Genomic DNA, 12,257 nt, shown 5'->3' on the forward strand with positions numbered 1-12,257 from the left:
TTCTTCACAGATCTCAGAGAAAAGTGAAAACATCATACCAACAGGTATGTACAGTTAGGACGCGGGACTACCAATTCTTAAGAAATGCATAGTCGCGCTAAAAGTCGATCGATACATGTTAAAATCAGCACAATTCAGAGATACACCTTTTTGCTATGAAATTTATTTTCTCGGTCAAATATAAAGCAATATTTTTTTTCTTCAGTAATGTCAGTTAAAGACATAGTGCTTGGATATACATTTTTTTTTTAAATCCTGGTGTTAAAATTCAAGCATCATATTTTGTCTTTTAGTGTGATATTTTTGATTTTTATAGGCCTTTAGTTCGCCCGTGAGCTTTTTACGGAATTCATTTTTAGCGTCTCAAACTAATATAGTTTGCTAAAGAAAGATATTTCCCACCTCTGTAAAGCACATCGTGTGGGTCTATATATTATAGTTTTGTCAGAATTTCCGTTTTATTTTACCCTTTTTCCCTTCGTGCTCCGAAAATGTCAAACCCAGTACTTTATCTCGAGAACAACCAGCAGAAATAATCGATATTTCAATTGTTGTCAACCAGGTCCCTTTTCCATTGAAAACCAGGATTGCCTGACCAGCGATTTGGTAGCCCAAATCCCCAATTCTGGTAAATGAGGTGAATTTTGGAAATTTGCTCCCGTGATAGCCTGCAATTTCAATTTATAGGGGCTATGGATTCCATGATTATGAAAACCATTTTGTCTGTTTGTTTGTTTGTTTATTTACCTAGGATGAGGTCCTTGGGAAAATCCACTGTCCAAACCTAGAAAAATGCTCGTGTTATTAGAGGGGATTTTAATTTTCTGTCCCTCCTATCTCCAGGTGAATTTTGAATGACCCCCCCCCCCCCCCATCGCGGGTTGGCATTTTCATTACACCCTTCAGACTTGCGTTCGGGTTTGTGTAGGCCTATTTGTCATAATTTAGCGCTATAGGACCTACTTTCTAAATGTGCTATATAAATATTATAAGGTACCGGTATGTAATATTATGTAGGCCTATGGGGGTGGGGTGGGTACTCAACACATTTTAACCATGACTTACAATGCAAGGCTCATTGTTGCCATAAATGATTTTTCCTTTAGGTCATTATAATAGGTTGTTATAAACTTCCATGTTTAACCTTGTATTGCTTTGGCTGCTTCATTATGACTTTCGGTGGGTTTAAGCAATTTCAAACAAACACAAACAAAAGGCACTATACCCAGTCACCTTCATGACAATTGAAACACTAGGTAATTTCTTTGCTATATTGAAGTTCTGGCAACACTGTATCCAGGCCGGGCACCCAGAAATATCGATCCACAATGCTAGTATTAGCCTAAGATTTCACGCATAGATTTGAAAAATTTTCAGCTAGTAGTCAAAAATTATGGAATCAAAACGGAAATTCTGACAAAACTATGATATATCGCTCACGGTGATGTGCGTTAGAAAGTTGGGAAAAATCCTTCTTTAGCGAACTATATTACTTTGAAAAGCTAAAAGATTGATCCAAAAAAGGCTCGCGGGCAGAGTTGAAGCCTATCAAAATCGAAAATCTTACACTAAATGACTGAATTTCACGACTAAGTTTAACACTAAGATTTGAAAAAAAATACAGTATCAAGCATTGCAGTTTTTCCTGACATTTACTGAAAAAATGAAAATTATTGCTTTTCATTTGGCCTAGAAAAAAAATTTTAAACTGAAAAGGTGTAACTCAAAATTTTGTTCATTTGAATACCAAATTCGATCGTTTGTATTGCCTTATTAAATGACTGAGTGAGCCTTGCAGAACAATAACAATCGGTAGTCCCGCGTCCTAACTGTGTATACGATAATTAGATAGGGTAAATATTCTAACCGTAATGTATTATCAATGTTTTGGTAATAATGGAAAATTGTTATAATGAAAAATTTATTTTGGAACTAGTTGATGTTTTATAATTAAAATTTGCAGTCAGTTCATAATCATAAAAGTATCGTACAACGAAAGTTGAACATCTTTGTTTTCATTACTTTTTATTTTCTCTTATTTTTTATTATTTCTTTTCTTTCATGGTTGTAAAACGTATTACACTAAAGAACCACATTCACAAATTAAATACGGCAGATCGTAGAGCTTTTTGACTCTTGGTAGTCCAAAATAAAGGAAGATGGTCATTAGAGAGGAACAAAGGATTGGTGAAGGCATTTCTGCACGCTGTATCTCCTGTCATCAACATAATGAAATTAAGAATAATTTGCATTTAGGTTTTGTTTAGTTGAATTCGCTGTTGTTTTATATACTGCAAAAATATTGCCCATTTTCGGACTGAACTCTCAAAATAATACTGAACAAGTTTAATTGTCCTATGGACGCAATAAGTAGACCAAACACAACTATTGCCGGAGCTGGATTTTTACCATCCGAATATTTTATTTCCTTTCATTTACACAGTTGATCAAGTGTCAACTGTGTTCTTCATACTTAATTCAATATCACATAATATCACCTCAGACAGCTATATCATCTGAGGTTCTTTAATGTATATTACTTCAGATGTATCAGACAGCTACAACATCTGATACCTGTCCCATTCTCCAAACAGCATAATTTGGCTAGGACCTAACAATTACTCATTTAAGCAATGGATATCCAATTCATTAATTATTGCATCATACAGCTACAGCAATTACTCATATCCGAATTGGGACAACCCAATTCAATATCCAAACAGCTTAATTTGGAACGGACATTAAATATAAAACAATTACTCATTTTCCGGAATTAAGACAACCCAATTCAATTTCCAAACAGCCTAATTTGGAACGGACATTTAACTATCCATTTAACCTTTTGTCATGAAGTGGGATGACCCAAATCAATTTCCAAACAGCCTAATTTGGAATCGACATTAAATATTAAGTATGAGAAAACATTCCCAATGACTTGCCCAAATGCAGCAATTTATCTCCATTTTGATTCATATATTGGACAAAATGGTAAAAAGCAAAAGAAACAATGCCATTTAATATCATATTTTTCATAAAGGGAGTGGTGGGTGGGTTTTAAAATTTTCCTGACCTCTTCGGATGGTATCAAAACAGCTTATGAATTTTCCCGGCAATAATTTCTGAGAAAACAGCCACGCCCCCAGAACCGCTGCCTGTGATTGGCTACTGGCACGCGACTCGACACAGGGCATGGATGCACAACGGGTGTCGGCCTGATGTCACAACACGCATGGCTCCACCTTTTATTGATCTACATGACAATGAAACCCTTTTTAACAAAACCCAGGGCTTATTACGCCAATGACAATTTTGGTTTTGATTGAAGTTTGCTCAATCAAAACCCGATTATCTGTTCAACCGTATAATATACTGGGTCTGCAATGCTATGGCTGGACATACTCATATGAACCGCCAAAAGTACTGTGCGCCGTCTGTCGGCAATGAACATCGTGTTACATAAGGCTAATGAAATGATTAGTTTCCCGTCACATTTTTTTCAGTGAAATATGAGGTCATGGTTTCATTATTCATTATTTTGGACAATATCATTATTGTCAAAACTTTCATTTACATGGCTATTACCTATATTGTTGATGAAAGACCATCTCAAAACAGGTATTAATGCTTAGATCATCATTACAAACATTTTGCAACAGATTGAGATTTGAATTTGTTTTTATTAAAATTAAAAGATATTTGCAATTTTTGTAATCACTAGAATCATGATGAGGTAATCCTTAAATTTCCATTATTTACCACATCTTGATGATTTAAATTTTTATTATTTCCATCTCAATTGTCAGATAATTGACTTTTTTTTAATGAAAATAATGAAATTTTTGGTTAAATTGAAACAGTGATGCGGGCGGGTGACGGGAAACTAATACTTTCATTACATAGGCCTAAACTGGTAAACAGCCTGATCAGGAATGCGGGCTAAATATGCACGTTGTGAAGTTGACATTCACAGGGGTACTAGTAGAGGGTACATAGATTATGTCATGAAAAGGACATTTATATTTATTTATATTCACTTAGATTGTTTTTAAAAATCTACATATAACCTTTTTTGGGTCACCCTGTCCCTACGCAAGAATTGCTAGGTCGATTTAACTACATTGAAATGTTTTTGAACTACTAATGAGGATATTTTGCCCTTGATTTGTGGAGTTTAAGCTTTCTAAAAAGTTATTTATAACGTTCGGGGTCGTACATTGTTCCGATAAAAAATGAAACGGCTCGTGCATTTTGTCATTTGAACAACAACCATTCTTATACGGTGCGCACTGTACAATTATTGCCAGTTTTCTTGTTTCTATCACTGTATCAATTTTTATGGGTTTGTGAATTAGAATATTTGCAGATAAAGCAGATTCTTCATTTCTAATATTGCGCAGCTGTCTTACATTAATTGTGTATGCCACATCATATTTTGCATTAGCATTATGTGGAAAAAATTGCTCTCTATATTTATACAGATATGAACATTCACCACATTGCCTGGCGGGCAACTCTTCATAAGTGCTGGGATACACTTCGTGCCGACATTAAACCAAGTGAGCTTCATCACCCATTCCTGAGCGAGGATGACGAAGAATCGGTCCTGGCTGAGGAAAAAGCACATGGCATAAGAAAGGCAACAGAACTACTCCTCAACCGTCTTCTTGAAACCCAAGGTTGGTATTCTGATTTCTTGGAAAGTCTCGAAGTCGCTGGCGCTAATCACCTGGTAGAAATGCTGAAGGAAAGCCACGATGAAATCATCAAGACATTACCAATGGTAAAGATAGTACGAGAGAGATATCTTCAAGCATGGAGTGGTGTAATGAGGGACCAATGGATGCTGTTTCGTTCGACAGTAGTGCCACACACAGTGTTACCCCATCTATCGTTTCTCACTGAAGAAGACAAAGAAGCAATTGTAGACGTCGAAGAAGAGATCGGGTTATCATCAGCCGCGGATATCCTGCACAATATCGTCAGAGATACCAAAGATCCAAGCTGTTGCAAGATCCTGATAGCATGTCTTAGAGAGAATGGGTACGCCGATTTGGCCGACAAACTGTGTGGAGAACTAAATAATGTTCTTGATGGACACGACTACAAATTCATTCGAGTACATTCAGAAAATCTGTTTCCTTTGTAAAAGCATTGCATTGGGTTAAATCAAACACTACATCTACGAAAAAACAACCCATAGGGCAGATATGTCCACGGCAATCTTCACCGTGATTTTTCCAGCCATAAACCCGAATAGTGAAGATTAAACCAAGATATGCAGTACTAAACCATTATAGTAATCGATTGTCCAATGCAAATGTATTACCACATGATAATATTAATCCAATGAGCGATCGAATTGTCCGCTAAGGTCGTCTAATCCAATCGATAATGATATTGAATTAAAGTTTTAACTTCAACACAATAATGATACTATTGACATGTACGGGCGGAGCTACACTGACTGAGTTTTGGGGTATTTTTCAATGGTTTGCTGTCATTTACTCATCAAGGTGGTCCCCGTTATTATAAGGACTATGCTAATGATTTAAAGATTGACATGTAGAGAATAAACTATACTTGATTGACAGAAATCTCTCTTTCAAATGCGACCAAGCTAACTAGTTCATCTCCTATATCTACAACACAGCGCTACCAGTAGGGGTCAATTGCCTATTGTGAGTGCCCCTGTGTTGTGTGCATACATGTAGGCAACAATAACTGCATGATGCTTTAGTGATGTCACATTTATGTCACCCGCATATTTTGTATACATTTGTTCCAATTATTTGAAATGGTTTTTGATTGAGGTCTCCACATGCATACGGAGACAATAGTCCCAGACTAAAAACTACAACTTAAAAAACTTTTGCAAACAAATCCAATATCATACAAATTTATCCAAAGTGTTGCAAAAATCAGGTGTAAATAATATACATTAACCATAACTAAGCTATACAGGTGATGTCATACGTTAGACGTACATCGAAGAACCGTGATATTTTAGATACGATTGATTATTTGAATAATAACAATTTGCCGAATCTAATGTTTTATATTGATATCAAAAAAGAGGTGGATAAACTTTAACGGTTCTTCCTTTTTAAAACTTTTGTTTTATTTAAGTATATCATCATTATGTAAGAAACAAAGGTCATGCCTCCATATTTTTCAATTATAATGCGGTCTTTGTCAAGTAAGTTGACTTACTAGTCCTGCGGGGCTCTTCTTCTACATCACAATACGTCTTTACAATGCAAGTCTCACGCTTGATTAAAGTATGAAATGGATGACAGACTGTCTCTAACGGAATTAGCATTATTAACTTTACAAATCCTTGTGTAAACTTAATGTATTTTTAACAAGACAAAGCCTTGCGTAACCTTAACCCTAATACCCTACGTACAAGGAAAGAAAGAAAGAATAAGGAGAGAGGATGAAGATGTTTTTGTCGGGATTCGAACCCGGGTCCACTCGCCTGCTAAGCAGTAAGTCACAGATGTTTCGCTGGCCTGGCCAACGAAATCGTGCGTAAACATCATCGTAGGGTGATTGCGTCCTCGCATCACGTGGGATGGCGTAAAAAAATAATAAAAATTGACTTGTTTGAAAGGTAAATATTAAACCTTCGGTGTGTTTGTGCAAAAATCCATATTAAAAACATAATCTAGACAGTATTTACATTTATACATAAAGCAGGTGTAGTAATCAAGCAAAAGGCAATACAATACAATACAATACAATACAATAAACGGAATTTATATAGCACCTTAGCATAAGTTTGAACAAAGCGCTTTACAATGATCTTAAAAGTACAACTTACACTACATGTTAGGCTACAGTAAAATGTACAATTTAATTAAAAATAAAAAACTTAGTTTGGAAACAAATAGGTTTTCAGATTAGATTTAAAAGTGGCCAGACTATGTGAAGTACGAAGTTTTACAGGTAATTTGTTCCAGAGAGCTGGCACAGAATTGCAGAAGGTATTATTCCCATATTTGTGTGAGTTCTTTTACATTCAAGCAGACTGCCATCAGCATGTGATCGTAGGAACATACCATCAGAAAATGTGTGAGATTTTAGGAGATTTTGTATGTACAGTGGTGTTGTTTCATGTCTACTTTTATAAGCGAATGTGAGTAGTTTGTAGGTAATACGCTCATTTACTGGAAGCCAGTGAAGCTCTTTCAGCGGAGGAGTGGTGTGTTCCATACGGTTTGCCTTGAAAACAAGTCTGGCAGCTCTGTTTTGTATCTTTTGTAGTTTTTGTGTGTTTTTTACAGTTGTATAGGCAGGCATAGTAGCCAGGTATAAGTAGTTATGTTTCTTAATGAAATGTTGATGTATATATATTATGTGAATAGAAATTGTGATTGTGTTACTTAACGATACACACACATATGTTGAAACTACAAATGACAGTTGAAATATAGTTGATACAATGTGATTATATTAAAAATATACTAAATATATAAGAATAGAATAGATTTACAAAATGTGCAATTATTAACATTGGTGTAGGTATGGATACAATGTGCATAAAAGATGAGCCATTGAAGCATTTGTCAACATGTTCAAGAGCGTGAAAGTACGCTACGATCAAATCGACAATTATTGACTTCATTTCTACTCTTTCAATTGACCTTTTGGGTAAATCCCACATGCCTTTGCGAGTAGACCTGAGATGTAGTCATTTGACGTCACGCCGATGCGAACACCGTTTAGTGAACATCGCTACTGCGAAGTGCGCATCGACGTGACGTCAAATGACGACATCTCATGTCTACTCGCAAAGGCTTATGGGATTTACCGAAGAGGACAATTCCACAATATTTCATTACCGGCTATTAACGGTTTCAGGATAATACATCATTAACAAGCGAAAGGACATGATACACTTACTGATAAAACGCTTCACTACAGGTTTTCCATATAATCTCAAACTAGCACTTTATTACCAAATAATTAAAAGGCATACTATACAAAATAACCTGTAAATCTACCTGAAAATAGTACAACATAATAACGATAATGACAGTTAAGTATTAAACTAATTCAAATTGGATATTCATTGCAGTAGTTCGTTACACACTACCAGCCTGCAGATCCCGTGACCAATTCATAGAACAAAGGTTTGAAAGTCATTTTGGCAGCTTTGATTGATTCTGAATAAATTTATCTTGGACTCACCTCCTTTGAGATGTTTCGAACAATTAATAGCCTTTTAAAGTTCAAATAACCTTTTTCCTGTCATTATTTTTATCTTTTAAAACACACAACAATTCCTATCATAGTACTTTTAATTACGTAATCTCAGCATAAAGTCATTCCTATATTATGGACACTGAAAATTGTCAGCATTGGCGAGCAATGTGAATTACAGTAAAGGCACATGTAATAAAAATAAGTAGAAGTAAGTACCAACGCATTTTAAAAGCCGCAGTTTTGGTATGAGAGAATCTGAGTATGTTCACTTGGTTAAAAAAAAAAAAAAAAGAATGTATCGTTAACGTTTCCGTGTGATAGGTCTACCAAATTTCAAAACCGCCCCAGATTCCATACTTTTATTCTCGAGATATTTGAAAAATTTATAACAATACCTCAATTTGGCTAGTTATTTTCTTTACTACCTTTCACCATAAATCAGACAGTGTCCATATGCTAATGTGTTTATGCTAATGTCATTACGTAATCAAATATTCAACATCGTTAATACAAGTTTGTTTTTAAAAACAGAGGTACAAATTTGTATGTATCATAAGTAAATGTTATCAAAGTCAAGCTTGAGTGGAGATAAATAATGATTGCGGGAATTTATTGACAATCTCTTGCATATTCATATTAAATATCTTTGCTTTGAACCAACAACCTTCGGCTATGCCTCGAGTAGGGTATTTTCAATTCAGTGACTGATCCGGTGTTACCGACCCGACATGATTACAACCGAAACGCCTGTTTCACAGCCTGGCGATAATGACGACAACTAGCCACATAAATATATGGATTAATGATTGAGTTCAGAGTTTTAAAAAAATACGACCGGTAATTAATATAGTAACCTTGGGCTGAGTATAAAATATATCGACATGAAATAAATCATCCACAACATCATCGAGAGACTGTAGTCTGTATGGAAATTGACAAACGAAGAAAGCAATTCCAGTACGCGCCATCTGGTTGCGAACCGTGTCTGCTGCTTCATCTGTACCGTCTTGTTGCTGGAGATTCCTCAAAGGCATCCGTCTTAGCGCTATAATTATCTTTATGTATAATACACTATTTATACCCATTGCCAGGACGAAAAATAAGATGTAGGCCTATAGAATTAGAAGCCCTTCATAACCTTGTCCCATTATCATTATAGTGCTCTTTGATTGTGCAAAATCTTAAGCGTGACTTTGTTTTTAAGAACAAGAAAATGTGTGTGATTACTAATATGTTTGCATGTCTTGTAAACGTTCATAATGCGAAGCAATCGTATGAAAATAAAATGAGTTAGTAATAAAAACAAAATAGGCATATTTTACTTTAAAGGGCATATCTATTGCAAAAACAAGTTTAAGGTTAAATACAATTGATTTTCAAGGCTTGATTCCAGAGGGGCGTAAGTTAATAATGGAAACAGCCATGCAGAAAAGAATGAACTCACGCGTACAATAGTGTATATCAATCTGAACTTGGGCCACGGACAAACCGCGGCTCGTGAGTCATCCTATATGTTGCAAGTTGCAGGGATAGGGAGGGGCGACCATGATAGGACCATATGGGCTAATGGGGGTTGGGGTGATTGTGGGCAGCCGTTTTCGGCAATTTTCCTTTGGATTTTCTAAATTTTCAATTTTTAAAATTATCCTGGATGATATCTGTCGTGAAATAAATCAATGCTTCTATAGGCTATAACAGGCATAGTAGGCCTATTTATACCCTGATTATGCAATATATAGGCATACAACAATAACTACAATAATAAAACCAACAACCAATATTTTGTTAATCTAACTTGTAAAAATATATTCATAGGCCGCGCCTATTAGACTAAACTATAGTATAGGCCTAAAAATTCCTGAATTATATAATGAAAAAAAACGTGCAAAAACAATCAATCGCTGCAGTCAGAAAGAAAGAAACGAACAAGAAAAAAGAAAAAAAGTGAGAGAAAAATAAAATAAGAAAAATGGAATGGACCACATCATGACATAGGGACTCGAACACGTACCAAAGTTTTCCAGCTCAAAACTATAGTATTATATAGTCGAACGTGAGTCCAACGCGCTAACCGATTGAGCCACTGAGTGGCACATGAAAATGATTGATCTCAAACTGACTATTATTGAATAGTGTATAACAGGCTCATTACCGCTGTAAATGTCGGAGGTATCGATGGCGAAAAACCTCGTTTTTTGCAAAGGTAGCTTAAATTTGGAGTGAAATTCAAATGATAGAGTGAGCGACAGACATTTGAGAAATAATGTAGGCAGTTAAAAATCCAAATTAACGGTCCACAATCCAGATATCGATAATTGTAACATAACAGTGTTTTGTGGTACAAGATTCTCGAAAATTGTTCCCAAAAACAGGCTAATAAAATTTAATCGGTACTGTATTTGGTTCTTCCCCATGGCAACATTATTTCTTTGGTCGATTTGTAGTACAATACAAAAAAGGAGAAAACAATCACTCGGCGTGGTTTTAGGGTTTTATACGGAGCGAACATTTGAAAAAACTGCATGGAACGCGTTTTTGATCTTGTGAACATGGTGGGTAAAAATGATTTAAACGAAAGATTTTCAAACGGATTATAAAAATTTGTATAAACACACAAAAATAATGTAAAGATACATCCATGCACCAACATTTGACTCACTGAGATATTTGATTGCTGAGAAAACGCGGTTTCAGAGAACAACTTTATACGTCTTTTATACGTCGTTTTTTATACGTTTCTTCTTGTAACCTTAAATCCTTTCGAAGAGAATAATTATTACATTACAAGTTGACACTCGTTGCAATTTTGTATGCGTATTTCCCCTGAAAAAGAAATTTGAGTTGGTAAAGTTCGGCCTCGTACGGGTCCTTCCCCCGTTCGAAGCGAAATTAATTTTCAAGGCAGCGGGCTGAATGACGTAAGTAAATGAAGCGGACACTATAAGGGGAGAGTGGGGTAATCCCGAACATCTTTCCATTTAAGCCTATTACTACACATTAAAACAACGTAAGATAGAATAAACCATACCAATATCAAGAGTGGGATTACCCGCCGTTCCCCTACGTTCACGATAACATAATGACCTCGAGCTCTTTTCATGTTCATTCATGCATTGATCATCCAGATGATCTATGATTCATGTATATATAAATGCGCGACCTTCAATGGTCAACAAAAGGTTAGCTACTGGCCCATTGAAATTGTTTATTTGCATAATAAATACAATATTGATCACTGAGACTAGTATACCTGAATATACTAGCCTCGGATTGATCACGCTCAAATTCTAAGCTCAAAACATTTTTTAATTTTTAATTCCAAATATTTCTCATGATGTTGATATACATATGAATTGTAATATCACAATTTACCAATATATAAAAAAGAAGCGGCTGATTTTATCCATATGTTTAAAAACCATTAAATTTGTAATACTTGATTAGAGTTTTTTTCTGAGAACAACAACAGTATACGTTCTGTGCATTGAGAGTGTTTACAGTCCATACTTTCAAAGCGGGCACATTTCATTTCATGACGTCAACCTTTATCTAGGTCAAATCTGTCTCGTTCGAAGGAACTCGCCGCTTACAGTTGGTTTTTGCGGAATATCAATTTTAAACGTCTTAATTTCTCAAAAAAGGATTCATTTTCAGTGTCCTCATAATATTAGCTTGCCAATGATATCATGTTGTCCGAGCAATATGCCCTTTAATAAATATAACTCACGGCTGAATTCATTATTTCTATAGGCAATGCTATGATATAATAATCACACAATCGCATGAACGCGTTTGCATAAGTGTCGCATTTTTAGCCGTGTGTGTGATTTCAAATCAGTGATTTGCATTGTAATTAATAGCGCCCTAAATTAATGGATTTTAGCTTTAACCTTGAGAGACGCATTCAATGAAATAGAAGAAGGAACAAAACAATACACAAAAAAAAGCAAGCATCGATCAAGGATTGCTTAATAGTCCAAATTTTCAATTATGGTTCCACGATTGAAACTGATGTATGCTAATCTTTGAATCAGTAGCCCATGCATAAT

The 12,257-nt window shown here is 35.4% G+C and overlaps 1 protein-coding gene across 1 annotated transcript in view; it reads left to right on the forward strand.

The window, feature by feature from the left end:
- LOC140168201 (uncharacterized) overlaps window positions 1-6,155 on the forward strand; it is a 95,391-nt gene extending 89,236 nt beyond the window's left edge. Inside the window, exons 23-24 of the mRNA XM_072191535.1 lie at window positions 11-44; window positions 4,479-6,155. Of these exons, the coding sequence (XP_072047636.1) occupies window positions 11-44; window positions 4,479-5,146 (702 nt within the window). The 3' untranslated portion in view covers window positions 5,147-6,155. The remainder of the gene's footprint in view (window positions 1-10; window positions 45-4,478) is intronic.
- The last annotated feature ends 6,102 nt before the right edge of the window (window positions 6,156-12,257 follow it).

This window comes from Amphiura filiformis, chromosome 13 (genome assembly GCF_039555335.1).
Source record: "Amphiura filiformis chromosome 13, Afil_fr2py, whole genome shotgun sequence".
NCBI lineage: Eukaryota > Metazoa > Echinodermata > Ophiuroidea > Amphilepidida > Amphiuridae > Amphiura > Amphiura filiformis.